Source organism: Urtica dioica, chromosome 11 (genome assembly GCF_054948205.1).
Source record: "Urtica dioica subsp. dioica isolate 48M chromosome 11, U.dioica_male_clone48M_v1_H2, whole genome shotgun sequence".
In the NCBI taxonomy this organism is placed as follows: Eukaryota; Viridiplantae; Streptophyta; class Magnoliopsida; order Rosales; family Urticaceae; genus Urtica; species Urtica dioica.
Genome location: NC_142766.1, coordinates 17,296,507 through 17,310,140, shown reverse-complemented (window position 1 = coordinate 17,310,140; position 13,634 = coordinate 17,296,507). Strand labels below are relative to the sequence as shown.

The 13,634-nt window shown below is 42.9% G+C and overlaps 1 protein-coding gene across 1 annotated transcript; it reads left to right on the top strand.

Moving 5' to 3' along the window:
* Positions 1–8,620: 8,620 nt before the first annotated feature.
* LOC149381822 (uncharacterized) lies at positions 8,621–13,171 on the top strand. The gene is made up of 4 exons (XM_089601433.1): positions 8,621–10,164; positions 10,412–11,399; positions 11,741–12,637; positions 12,734–13,171. The coding sequence occupies exons 1-4, from the start codon at positions 8,621–8,623 to the stop codon at positions 13,169–13,171; spliced, it is 3,867 nt and encodes a 1,288-aa protein (XP_089457559.1).
* Positions 13,172–13,634: the final 463 nt, after the last annotated feature.

Genomic DNA, 13,634 nt, shown 5'->3' with positions numbered 1-13,634 from the left:
TTCTCCAAGAACGTGGGCATCGCGATTCCGGTAGCCGAGGCGGTCGGAGATGGCGGAATAGGCGGTGGGAGGTGGTCGATGGTGTGGGAGTCTGAGCGTTACGGCAACGAAAAGAGCCGAAATAAGTTTCCTTGGAGTGAAGAAGAAATCGTGAGAAGAGCCAAATCAGTTTTCTTGAGTGAAAAAAAAACGCGGGTATGGTTCTATTATTTAGCGGGGGTATAGTTATTTATCGGAGTAGTGGGTTTTTTTTTAATTGCGTGGGCCGAAATTCAGTGCAGACTACATATGTAGTTACAAAAAATGGAAAAGTACTAGTAATTTGATATTTATAATCGGCAACTATTTATATTGTTGCTATTAATTTGCGCGCGTCAATTACTAAATATGAGAATTCTTGTAATGGATCACTTGTAATGTAATGTAGCCAATAGAATTTTTTAAATTTCATATGCGAAGTTTAGATTTTTTCTTATAATGTTAAATGAAGACTTTTATATAGGTAATGTTAATGAGAATTGTACATGTTTTTTATGGAGTTCAACTTTTACTCGGAATTAAATGCCATCTCAATTACTTCTTCGTGTGTTATCGTCTTATATGTAAACGTTGACCAAAGTTGTATTCAAATTCAAAACAATTATTTTAATAACTAATTTTTTTTTTTCAATATACAGTCATAGCAACATAAATATTAAACAAATACATGCAATGTTGATCAAAGTTGTATTCAAATCCAAAAAGTTATTTTAATAACTAATTTTTTTTTTTCAATATACAGTCATAGCAAAATAAATATTAATCAAGTATTTGTTCCAATTAGTCAATCTTCTAATAAAATGAAACTTGATGAACTCTCAAGATTGAACACCACCGCAAATAAAAGGACACATCAACGAAGTTTTCATGAGCTACATCAACTTGATTAATCGTTGGAGTGAGAACTATCTTCTTCTTCTTCTTCATCATACTAATGATTACAACTTCGTCGTCACTTTCATCGAATATTAGATCACTAATATCGGCTCAAAAAAAATATTCTTCTTCTTCGCTATCTGTTTTGAACAGTTGTTATGATTGTATATTAAAAAAAAAATCTATTATTAAAATAATTGAGGTTTTGTAATTTGAATACATCTTAGATCAACATTTACAATTTAAAAGGATATTATACATGAAGAAATAATTGAGATGGCTTTTAATTCAGAGTAAAAGTTGAACTCCATAGCAAACATTTAATATGGTGATGGCATTTAGTTGAGATAATAATCTGGAAACAATGATAAAAAAAAAAAAAAACAAGAAACAAACGTCCATTTATTGAAATTATAAAGCAATACATGCATGCATGAAAGTGAGAGCATACGATATGTGATACAAGGCGTTGAAGTGAAGAAGTGAATGAGACGAAGGTGACTTATTAATTATGGACGGCGGACACACAAGACAAGAGACAAGAGGCATGGGATGTATCAGTAAAGAGAGATTGGATTGGTGTCGTCGAGGTCGTCAATGGCGTTAGGTGCGACACATCTGGCGCTATCAATCATCGGCCCATTGCACTTATTGGGATGACAGCAACCCCAGAGCGCGCTGCAAGACTGACCTAATTTTCTACAGTCAGCGCGAGGCTTACACGTTCCCGAGATCAGAGAGGCCCAGCCCTTGCACTCTAGCCCTTCGCAACATAGATGATTTATTCCACATGTATCGCCTGGTCCCGGACACCACGCTCCAACTGAAGGGATGAGTACCTCCTTGTTGTCGATCATGAACGAGCCAAACCGAACACGTGGTGACGACACTGATCGCTCTCCAAGACCACATGAAATCATGCAGCTAATCACAACCACCATCATTGAAATCTTCATCATCATCTTTTCCTTATTGTTACTGTGTATATATATTCGATATCTTTCCCTTTCTGTTTCTCTCTGTGTGTGTGTGTGTGTTTATTCACTCCCACTCATGCACCTATTTATAGATATATTGTTTTGCCTCACCCTGCATTCTGCATGCACATTGCACACCACACTCCTATTATTTTTATTTGTTTTTTTTTCGATTTCTAATATTTCCTTTCAAATTATTGCAAACCACCTCACCTGCCTCATATATTTAATTATGGGATTACTGAATCCACCTATACCACGTGTTTTCGGACAACACACATCTACAGTTTATAAATATATATTTGGATTACTGAATCCACCTGTACCACGTGTTTTGAGCTACGTACGTTTAGGAAAAATTCAATTAATATATACATATATATATATATATATATATATATATATATGTATGTTGATTTTGAAGAAGGATTATTGTTGCCCTTATTAAGCCTACTCCTAATTAATGATTTCGTACTTAAGTCATAATTTTGATTAACCTCATCTGGATTCGATATGATTTTGTTACATAATAACTGTACCGACCTTGAATTAATAATAATAAAAATACATTGAATAAATTAATTTTGCATAGCCACTTGCACATATGTAAAAAAATAAATTTCGTTCTAAAAAGAATAATTTGAATTGGTTATTTTACTATATCTAATGAAACTATGGCTATTTTGCAAAAGTCATAGTTTGAATTGGCTATTTCGTACCATTTTTCCAAAAAAAAAAAGTTCACATGCAACATTGGCGATGTGGCACGCCATGATTGGAAAAGCCGTTGCTACAGTGAAAAATCCCTGTCTTATAGTTATATGTATAATTGGCATCCACCCACTTGCTCACATATAAGAAAATATATTAAGCATCCTAATATTAATTAACTTCTTTCGATGTCAGACCACCTACCAACTGAGAAATTAAAAATAGAGAAGAAATCAGATGCCAACTTGCAGATAGGATCGAGATATTAAAACATGATCCACGTGAACTGACATATTTTTAAAAGGCGCGCTCGCCCATGTGTACATGTTTTTATTAAACCGCATTTAGAATTGCAGTAGCACATGTATCGCAAATTGGTTTGTACTATCAGATGATACACATGAATTGTAATGAAATATTAAAATATTATATTACATTTTTTTTTTCTCAGAAACCATGGTTCATGATTGTGCTTCGTAGTCTATAGAGAGACTAAGAGTTCGTAAAAGCACATTTTTAAGTGCTCATCGGAGGGCAACAACTTTATCTATATGAACTACAGCGGCTAAAAAAACAGTTCTTCTTTATAGCCAAAATTACTGGAAAGTAGTTCCCTCCAATTTATCGATTGTATTTTCAAGCAAAGGTTTACTTGAGGAATCTGAATCCCTTTTCAAATCGTAAAAAGCTTAGGCAACAAAAGACTAAAAGGGTAGCGGTTTCAGAGCGATAAATTCCCAATCAAATAACCTGAACAGTTTCGGATAAACTCCTCTTAACCCAATGAACACTAGCCGAGCAGAAATCCGGCGTTCCGCCGAGGGGTTAAACAACTGCTCGCTTCACTTCATGGTAGTCGCACAATGCTTTTCTAGGTAGTGGATCGCACAATTCATGAATGAACCACATGTTTTGACGATTCCACCCATTTCACATCACCATGACAAACAGATCTAACTCATCTGAAGAAGAAGTTCTTTAACCTGTATCCATTAAACTCGTCCTTGACCATTCTCCATTAGCTCAACGCTTTCCAAATCAGAGAGTTCGACCGACACCCAAAGAGCATTAAAAAAATATTATCATTTTCCTGATCTCGGTGTACGTGGACATATCTAGTCCAGTTCAATATCAAAGCGCTAAGGATCCATGTGTAGGCAACCAGCCTCGTGAGATCGTCTTGAGAAAGAATCGGACTTTCGGGGGAATACAAAGTTGGCAGATTCCGTCCTACCACCTATATGTCGTCGCCAACCGTTTGGAAGTCACACAACACCACTCCTAACCGGAAAAACTTTGTCCTTAGAGAAATCCCAATAAATCCCATCTTGAGAACCCCCCGAGTTCAACGAAAGTATAAGAATCTTGATCAAGTCAACCACTCACGCAAGAGAACATCGCTCCAATCTCTATTAGGAAGCTTGAGGTATGACCTTAGTTCCCTCGGGGATATCCGAGCCAATACTAAGCCGACCTTCTAAGGAATTTGGAATCCACCTATTGTGCGAACCGCGTTGAAGCCTGAGCCCACTTGCCATCTTGATCCTCTGCGAATCACTTCCCGTCCCCACATCAATCATTTTAAAAGGCTTGAAGCGTATGGGGAGTCACTAGCGTTCAAAATACATGAGTTTGTAAAATAACTTTCCTTAAGAACCCTCGACGCAAAGGAGTGAGGATACCGAATAACCCTATACACTCTTTTCGCCAAGAGAGCTTGGTTGAACCCTATACACTCAATATTTTCCGCCTTTCGATTTACGTACACAAAGCTTTTCCTGATCTCCCCAATGCATCTTCTTATTTTCATCTCTCCGCTATATCCCATAAAAAATTCGCAGCCATCTTATCAAATGTCAAAAATAATACTTTTGGGGAGTTTGAAGCAAGAAGGATCGCTTGAATGACCGCTTTTATGATAACTTTTTTTCTCTGCCGAAGAGAAAACGAATCATTTAGGGAATGTTTGGTTCTCATCTCAAAAAGAGTTTTTGAGTTTTTGAGATAAAAAAAATTGGAAACAAAAAACGAAAGTTGAGTTTGGTTTAATTTTCCGGAAAAAAATTTTAAAAATTTTTGAAATTGTTTTGTAAAAGAGTAAAGAAAACTTAAAACAAATAAAATGTGTTTTTGAAAGAAAAAAAAATTCTTCTCTTCTCTCATCCTTCAAAAACAAAAATGAAAACTGTATCAAACAGTTTTTTCAGTTTTTTCAATTTCTCAAAAACAAAAATGAAAACTGTACCAAACAGCTTTTTGAAAACAACTGCAAAATAATTTTTCAGTACAACTACAAAAATTAGAAAATAGAAAACAAAAACTTTTTGAGTGAACTACCAAACGGGCCTTTCCATATTTGAATTGTTTCCACACCCTCTCATTGATAAACCAAAAAAATTAAGCCCCAAATATATTTCAAGCCCATGGGTGGTGATCGAGACCCCAATAGATCTAGCCGCTGCCTTATAACTCTCTCGTTCCGCTTGGATTTCTTGCCAAACCACACTTCCAATTTATCGTAATAATCAATTGGTCTGAGACCCTCGTGTAATGTTCAAGACACTTCTTCACTTCAATGCCTTTGTTAGGTGTGGTTTGAAAAAAAAAAAAAAAAAAAAAAAACCTACTATCCGCGAAAAAAACGTCGGGAGACTAGGATCCCCGGATTACCAAACTTCACCCCTGTGATAGTTCCCAAGGTCACCCCTCTTTGAAACAACGCTTAAAAACCTTCCAAACAAAAGGAAAAAAAAAGGAATAAGGAGAGCGGATCTCCCAAGCAATGCCCTCGATGCGGAGTGATATGGACCTCCACCTCCCAAGCATGATCGCCTTATTAATTAAGAAATTCAATTCGCTCGATTGTAGGCTTTGAACATATATAGCTTAAGCGCCCCACATTTTCCATTGCCAAAACGACCACAATGCATTGTATGCAGGCCTCGTATCTAATTATGATGTTATTGAAGATTCGCCTTCCGCCCACGAATGCGCTTTGGTTCTCCGAAATGGCATCCGACATTGTCACCCTAAACCTATTCGCGATACACTATAAATTAGCCTTGAATACCGCATAACATAAGTTGATCGGGTGGAAGCATACATGCTTGGGTAGGACAAATTTTGGAAGGAGAACGATAACTGTATTCGTTTAGAGATTGCCAAGCTTTTCCCATCATTAAGAAAATCCAAACAAAGCGATGTAACTCTGCTTCCCACTGTACTTCAATACCGCTGAAAAAAAAAAAAAAAAAAAAAAAAAAAAAAGCCTTAGTGGCCATCCTTCCTAGGCGCCTGATGCGGCCCAACACGAAGACCCGGCCCAAGAGCACGCCCTCACCTTGCTTGAGCGTTTCGATCAGCTTTCCCGCAGCTCGCGCAGGGCCCAGCTTTGAAAAAACATAACTTAAGCCTCAGGTGTCAGATTGAAGCCCATAATTTATCAAATCGAAGCCCAAAACGAAAACTACAAATACTCACGAGTTACAGGCCCGAAATCGATTCTGGGACCGGATTCGACAGCTTCGAAAATGACTGCGTCGTTTTTTTTTTTTGTGTTTCGCTATTTTCCCTTTCGTTCCTTTGTCGTTCTGTTGCAGTCTTCGTTTTGCTTTTAGGGTTTATTTTTAATAGACTATGGCTATGTTTGGCTCAGCTTATTAAGCTTGATTTTAAGTTTTTCTAAAAGTTAAATCATATTCAAGTGTTTGGTAAAATTGCTTTTTCTAAAAGCTAAAAATTGTTTTTGAATATTTTAACTAAAAAAACTAAAAGCTACAATTTGTAGCTTTTATACGTAACTTTAGTTTTTTGTTTGTAGTTATCTCTTAACTTTTATTTTCTCTTACACTAACTTTTAATTCTAATTATCTTTATATGCTTTTATCAAATAATTTTTTTGACGTCACCAAAATTTATAATTTATTTTTTACATTCTATAGACACCCACTTTGATATATTTTTTATATACTAAAAAATATCTTATTATTATTAATTACATTTTATATAAATAGTTATTACTTATAAAGATTAATATATATTTTACCAAACACTAAATCAGCTTTTGTTAATAGCTACAGCTATTTTACAATAGTTTACCAAACACTCATCAATTTTTTAAAACAACTGTTTTTTCGTACAGCTATTTTAAAATCACTTTTTTAAAAAATAAAACTATGCCAAACGCAGCCTATATAAGCTTTTTTTTCCAAAGTTGTAAGCAGACAATGATATTTTGAAACATGCCAAAACGAAATTCTCTCTTTGAATTCTTTTGGAGCCCTAAACACTGGTTTTCTGAAATTGAATCAATAGGTTTGGAAGAATTCGAGTCTACCGCTGCACCAGCGCCTTAGAATGATCAATCCCAAAGAAAGGCCTATGTAAGCTGGCTCGAAAGAAATGAATTGTCATTATGTGATACGGCCAGATCCACACACTGTACTTCAGCCTCAATGTCAGCAAAATACATGTAAGATGAGGAAAAAAAAAATATCATAGGAGTACTCGGATATAATACCTTCAATTTTACGCGGATTCTCGGTCGATCTCTACTCAGCTTTGAGCTGACTGTCACTATGATTCTTCTTACACCTCGATGAAGCTTTTGATATGCGCCTTTTATACGTGCTAAACGCATACTCTTCGGCGAGAATATCATGAGTTCTCAAGTGTTTTCGATTGCTTTAAGTGTTTTTTTTCAGTGATTGACAGGTTTGAGAGACAAAATGGTGTTAACGATGTTCATTGAGCATCTCATGACGTTCCAGAGTTATCGGGGCATCAAAACAAATCAAAATGGGATATTACAACATTCAAGAGGCAGCGCGCCGTGCTCAATCCAACGAAAATAACATGACACTTCGCTCGCAATGCGTATCTTCAGCGCGCAGTAGGGCACGCCACGTACAACTTATGCATGCCGCAGAGTGATGTGTTGTGCGCGCCGCACGTAGTCTGCTGACAGCACTTTAAAAATCGCGATTTTCCTTTGTTTTCGACCTGTCGGATCAAATCCAAAGGCTCCAATTGCTCTGAAAATTACCTATAATTTATATACCAATTAGAAGTCTAAAAATCATAAGTTAGGTTTTATTTTAAGCTTATAATCTTGTTTGAATAGTTGGAAGAGAAGATGAAAGCGGAAAAAGAAGACCATCATTCATCGTTGTTCACCCCGCGATTCAGCATTTTTCTTTCTTATCTTTATCCTTGGAACTCCCATTCATTATTTTTTTTTCTTTGGTTTAATTGTTATGAGTTTTGTTTATTTATTTTCCTCGTTTGTAACTCTCGTCTTCATGAACTAATCTCCGAGAGTGTGGATTCATGTTTATTTAATTGAAGTATTTTTCGTGTTTATCATCTCTTAGTTTATTTAATTCTCTGCTTAATGCGTGCGTGAGATTTGCGACCTTATACATGATTTTCAAGATTATTTAGTTGCTCGAGAGAGAGTAAATAATCGTGCAAGTGAACTGTAGTACATCCTATAGAGTAGAGATAGTTAAGCTGCTACGGAGTCGTGTGTATGCTCTTGAATGTAATGTTTGTCGTATTTTTAGGATTTGAGATCGAGAGATGAAAATCCGGTATTAACATAAGTTGTTAGATGCTCTCGGGAGATTTAGCGATATTATTACGTGAGCGTGATTAATAAAGAGAGAGAACCAAAAGATTGTGCTTAATTCTAGGAATCTCGACCATAGAAAAGTTTAGCGAAGCCATTGCCCTTGTCTTCTAGTCATGTGTTTCGTTGTTTTTAGGTAATAAACACATTCGCTTATTTGGCTTCATATATCAGCTGTTTTTACAGTTTCTCGGCTTCCAAGGACCATCCATCTATAATAATGGGGAATTAATTGATGACCGTACAAGTGGGGTTTTCTCTCCGTACTGTTGACTCTCTGTAAAACCTTCCCAAGAACTGGTTTTTACCGGCTACTCGGTGTGAATCTTTGTGATTTTTCCTCTTGTGCTACTCCGGAGGTCTCCCCGGTGGTAGGTTACCCGTCTCTATGGAATCGAACACATTGGCAAAGGAGGTGGGGGTGGCTGAGACCACGTCCTTCTGCGCTGCTGATTTCGGCTTGGATCCTGGTGGGCCGTCGGATGAAGGGAGTGGTGGCGAAAGCTCCGTACTGCTTGGGAAGATTCTCTCGACAAAGAGTATGAGCCGGAATACTCTCTTGGCTGTCTTGAACAGAGTGTGGGATAAGGCAGAACATTGGACGCTCTCGGAACTAAAGCCTGGGATCTTCAAATTCCTGTTCAAAACCAGGAAGGACAGGGACGCTGTTCTCAATAGGCGGCCATGGACCATTCGGGGAGCCCAACTCCTTCTCGAGAGCTGGCCGGAACATCTTTCTTTGGAGAAGGTTCAGTTCAGCGGCTGTCCCTTCTGGGTTCGACTGACAGGGTTACCACCGGCAATGATATCGGAGCAAACCTTAACGCGTATTACAGGTTTGTTCGGGAAGGCGATCGATTGCAAGACAGGCCGGGATGCCCGATATGCAGCCTTTGCGAGATTCAGGGTGGAAGTACAGGTATCCAAGCCTCTCCAGGCGGGTTTCTTTCTTGACAAGGGGAATCAGAAATCTGCTTGGATCCAAGCCAAGTACGAGAACATTGGGTCGTTCTGTTACCGGTGTGGTTTGCTTGGCAACGGGGTGCAAGAATGCGCGAAGGAAGAGGACACGCTCATAGACAAAGAAGGCTTCGACGTCGTGCCAATGTTTGGGGAATGGATCAGCGCAAGCTCCAAGACAGAGAACTGTTACTCAAATGGAGGGCGCGAGATTACCAGGAAATTTTTGCCGACGGAAGGCGAGGGAGGTGGAGCTCACGCCCCGATCAAGGACTCTAGGGCAAAGGAGAGTGTAGAAGTCAACGCCTCGGAGGACGTGCAGAGGGAATCGTGCTTCCCTAAACCAGAGAAACCTGCCAAGGAGACTCTGCTGGTACATGAAAAGTTGACAGCCACGAAACGACGGGGTAATGCTATTTTCGGCCATACCAGGCGAAGATTGGAGAAAGAGAGCTCTGGTCTTGCCTCTTTTGACGTGGAGGGACAGGTCACGCTGTTTTCTAAGCAGAATGAGGTGAATAAAGCATGTGGGCCTGGACAAAATGAAAAGAGTCTGTTGTTGGGCTCTCCCTCCCCAAAGCCCAACTTTGATCCTCTTCAGATGAGACCGGAGGGAGAACTTGGGTTGGGCTCTGCGAAGGCCAAGCCCATCCCGGGGGGGCCAGTGTTACACATCCCTGGGGGGTCAGTGTCTCACTCGACCAGTCCTGCGAGACTGGTGCCAGGAATTGGCGCCCAAGGAGAGCTAATTGACGGTGGCGCTCGATCGGGATCCCCGAGTCTGAAGGGAAGAGCCAAACGTCGCAGGGCGGAGTCCGATGGAGACAATGGTGGTGAACAGCGGCGAAATCGTGTCCCGGGTCTGGCCTTGGCAGCGGTCGCTGTTGACGGGACGGAAAGGCGGAGTGTGAGGGGATCGGAACGCCAGAGGCAGGTTCAGCACGAGGCCCAAGCGGAGAGAAATGTTTTGATGTAACCCACTCGATATCGGCGGCTTGCCAGAGGCGGGCCGACCGGGCGCCATGAAAATCATAGCTTGGAACGTCCGAGGACTTTGCAATCCTCGGGCGATGGGCCGCTTACGAAGACTGATTCGTGAGCGGAGACCGGATCTCCTTTTTCTTTCGGAAACGAAATTAAAAGGAGCTCGGGTTGATAGATTGAAATGGAGGCTTGGTTTTACTAATGGCTTTGGTGTTCATGCAGTGGGGTTGAGCAGGGGCTTACACTTGCTGTGGAATGACAATATCGACGTGGCTGTCTGGAGCTACAGCAAGGGGCACATCGACGCAAGGATTTGTGATGATCAGGGGTCTATGTCTAGATTCACCGGGTTCTACGGCGAAGCAAAAGAGGCAGCACGTCATCTCTCGTGGGAGCTCCTGAGGCGGATCCACAGTGGGGACGATAGTCATTGGCTGTGTGCGGGTGACTTTAATGAGGTTTTGTTCGATTTCGAGCATGTTAGCCGAACGAGACGACGCGCTAGTGACATGGCGAATTTTGCTGAGGCGCTGGAAGAGTGTGGGTTAGTGGACATGGGCTTCAAAGGGGAGATGCTTACTTGGAACAATATGCAGAGCGGTGCCAACAATGTCCAATGTAGGCTTGACCGGGCGTGTGCGAACCCGGCGTGGAAGAGGCTGTACCCGGCCGCTTTTGTGGAAGTCCTCGACTTTCGGGGGTCCGATCACAGGGTTCTTTTTGTGGGCACGGATGATATGGCCCCGGTGTCTCCAGGTAGTGGGATCTCTCAGAAACGATGGGCTTTCGAGCCGGGGTGGCTGACCGACGAGAACTGTGAACGAATTATTAAGGGTGCCTGGTCGAACGAGATGGAGAGGCAGAGCGAGATGAGCTGCGTTGAGGGTCTCTCGGCCTGCAAAGAGGCACTCAGAGCTTGGGCGCGTTCTTCGTTTGGTCACAGGGAAAGGCGTATACGCGAACTCTCGGCAAGGCTCGAGCGGATTAACAAGGCCCCTTTTTCCTCGGCTACCAGCAGAGATTCGAAGCAGGTGGGCCATGAGCTGGAATCCCTTATCTTGGTTGACGAACACTATTGGAAACAAAGGGCCCAGGTGGATTGGCTGAAAGGCGGGGACAAGAACTCGGCCTATTTCCACTCGAGGGCTGTGCGGAGGAAATCTCAAAACACCATCCGGGGAATTCTAAATGAGGCCGGTGTATGGGTTACGTCGGAGCGAGAGGTTCGAGCTGTTTTTTAGGAGTATTTCCGGGGTATATTTGGGTCGAATGGGGCGACTGAGGAGGAGTTCGGCATGATCACTTGTGAGGGCGTGCGCACGCTCTCGGCGGCGCAGCGAGAGTTCTCGGAGGGGGTTTTTTCTGAAGATGAGGTGGATAAGGCCCTTTTTCTCCATGGGACCACGAAAAGCTCCGGGACCCGATGGGTTCCACGCCATTTTTTTCCAAAAATTTTGGAAAATTGTTGGCCCGGATGTGAGACGGGAGTGCTTGAATATTCTCAATGGGGGGCAGTGCTAGAGCTTGAAATGCTACGAATATCGTCCTTATCCCGAAAGTCAAGAACCCAACGAGAGTCAAAGACTTTCGACCAATAAGTCTTTGCAATGTTACCCTCAAAATCGTGACAAAAGTGGTGGCAAACCGAATCAAGGAGGTCCTTCCGGCGATTATTTCGGAGTCTCAAAGTGCTTTTGTCCCCGGTCGGCTCATTACGGATAACGCCGTGATAGCCTACGAGCTTCTCCACTTCATTCGGTCGCGTACGAAAGGAAAAAAAGGAGTTTTGGCTCTTAAGCTCGACATGAGCAAGGCGTACGACCGGGTTGAGTGGGGTTTTATTACCGCTATGTTGAAGAGGATGGGGTTCGGCCCGAGAATTGTGAAGATTGTGTACGACTATATTTCCTCCCCGGTCTTCTCAATCGTCATCAATGAGAAAAGTGGAGGAGCGGTTGTACCAAAGAGGGGCCTTAGGCAAGGGTGCCCTCTTTCCCCATACTTGTTTCTCTTATGCGCGGAAGGGTTGTCCGCCCTCATACGCGGTCAAGAGAGACTCGACCTTTTGAGAGGATTTGCGTGTCGGCCCGCAGCTCCTCCGGTGTCCCATCTCCTCTTCGCGGACGACAGCATCCTTTTCTGCAAGGCGAGTGAAGCGAGCTGCCTTGCTATACGCTTTCTCTTGGAGGTCTATGAGAGAGGTTCGGGTCAGATGGGCAATACAGACAAGTCAGTGATGTGTTGCTCGCGGAATATCTCGGGGGATGTGGCGGTCACCCTCTCTACGATTCTTCATATTCCTGTGGTGGAGGAGCTTGAGAGCTACCTCGGGATGCCGACTCATGTGGGTAGGAACAAGATGGCGGTCTTCAGTTGCCTCTCTAGCCGGATACACAAGCAGATGCGAGCGTGGAGAGCTAAAATTTTCTCGGCAGGCGGACGAGAAGTTCTCGTGAAAGCGGTAGTGCAGGCGATCCCGACGTACATCATGAGTCTCTTCAAAATCTCGATATCCCTCATCAACGACATTCACGGTATCATTGCTCGGTTCTGGTAGGGGGGTACGGAGGACAAAAGGAAGATACATTGGAAACGCTGGGAGCTTATAGCTAAGGCTAAGGCGGAGGGGGGGCTCGGCTTCAGAGACCTCGGTGATTTTAACCGGGCCCTTGTGGGACGGCTTACTTGGCGTATTATTCAGAACCCGGAGTGCCTTATGGCAAAGGTGCTCAAGGCGAAGTACTTTCCGTCCTCTTCAGTTCTCGAGTTAAAGTGTATGGGTCATTTCTCCTACCTGTGCAAAAGTCTTTGTTGGGGGCGGGATCTGCTTCGGCGAGGGATTAGGTGGCAAATCGGTGAGGGGAACCTAAGAGCTTTCGCGGCTCCCTGGATTCCACGGGCCGGGGCCTTCTCGGTGTTGTCGACGGATATCCGTGGCGTGTGGCGGATTTTTTTAGTGACGGGAGATGGAACCGGGATCTTGTTACAGCCTTAATGTCTCCCTACGATGCCGAGGCAATTATGAAAATCCCCCTGAGTCATGAGGTCAGGAAAGACCGGCTGGTATGGCATTTTGAGGAGGATGGGAACTACACGGTCAAGTCGGGCTATCGGCTTGCTAGATCCGAGATGCGTGGGGGCCCGTCAAGCTCGGCGAGTATGGAACCGCGATGGTGGAAGAAGTTGTGGGGACTCCAAATCCCGCCCAAAGTCAAACACGTGGTCTGGCGGGCCTGGTTTGAGGCTCTCCCCTCTTTCGGGTCGCTAAGAGGGCGTGGAGTTGAGTGTTTGCCCTATTGCCAATTCTGCGGCGCACTTCCGGAGGACAATCTTCATGCGGTGTGGGGTTGCGAGCGGGCGCAAGCGGTGTGGCGTTGCTCGTCGCTGCAGCGCTGGGCTGAGAAGACGGGGGCGATCCCCTTCAAAGAGCTCTGCTTCCGCGCGTTGGATGGGCTCGC

Coding starts and splice junctions, on each gene's coding strand:
- LOC149381822 (XM_089601433.1), top strand. CDS start 8,621: ATGGAATCGAACACATTGGCAAAGGAGGTGGGGGTGGCTGAGACCACG. Junction 10,165..10,411: donor GCGGAGAGAAATGTTTTGAT/GTAACCCACTCG, acceptor GGGGTTGAGCAG/GGGCTTACACTTGCTGTGGA. Junction 12,638..12,733: donor GAGAAGTTCTCGTGAAAGCG/GTAGTGCAGGCG, acceptor CGGTTCTGGTAG/GGGGGTACGGAGGACAAAAG.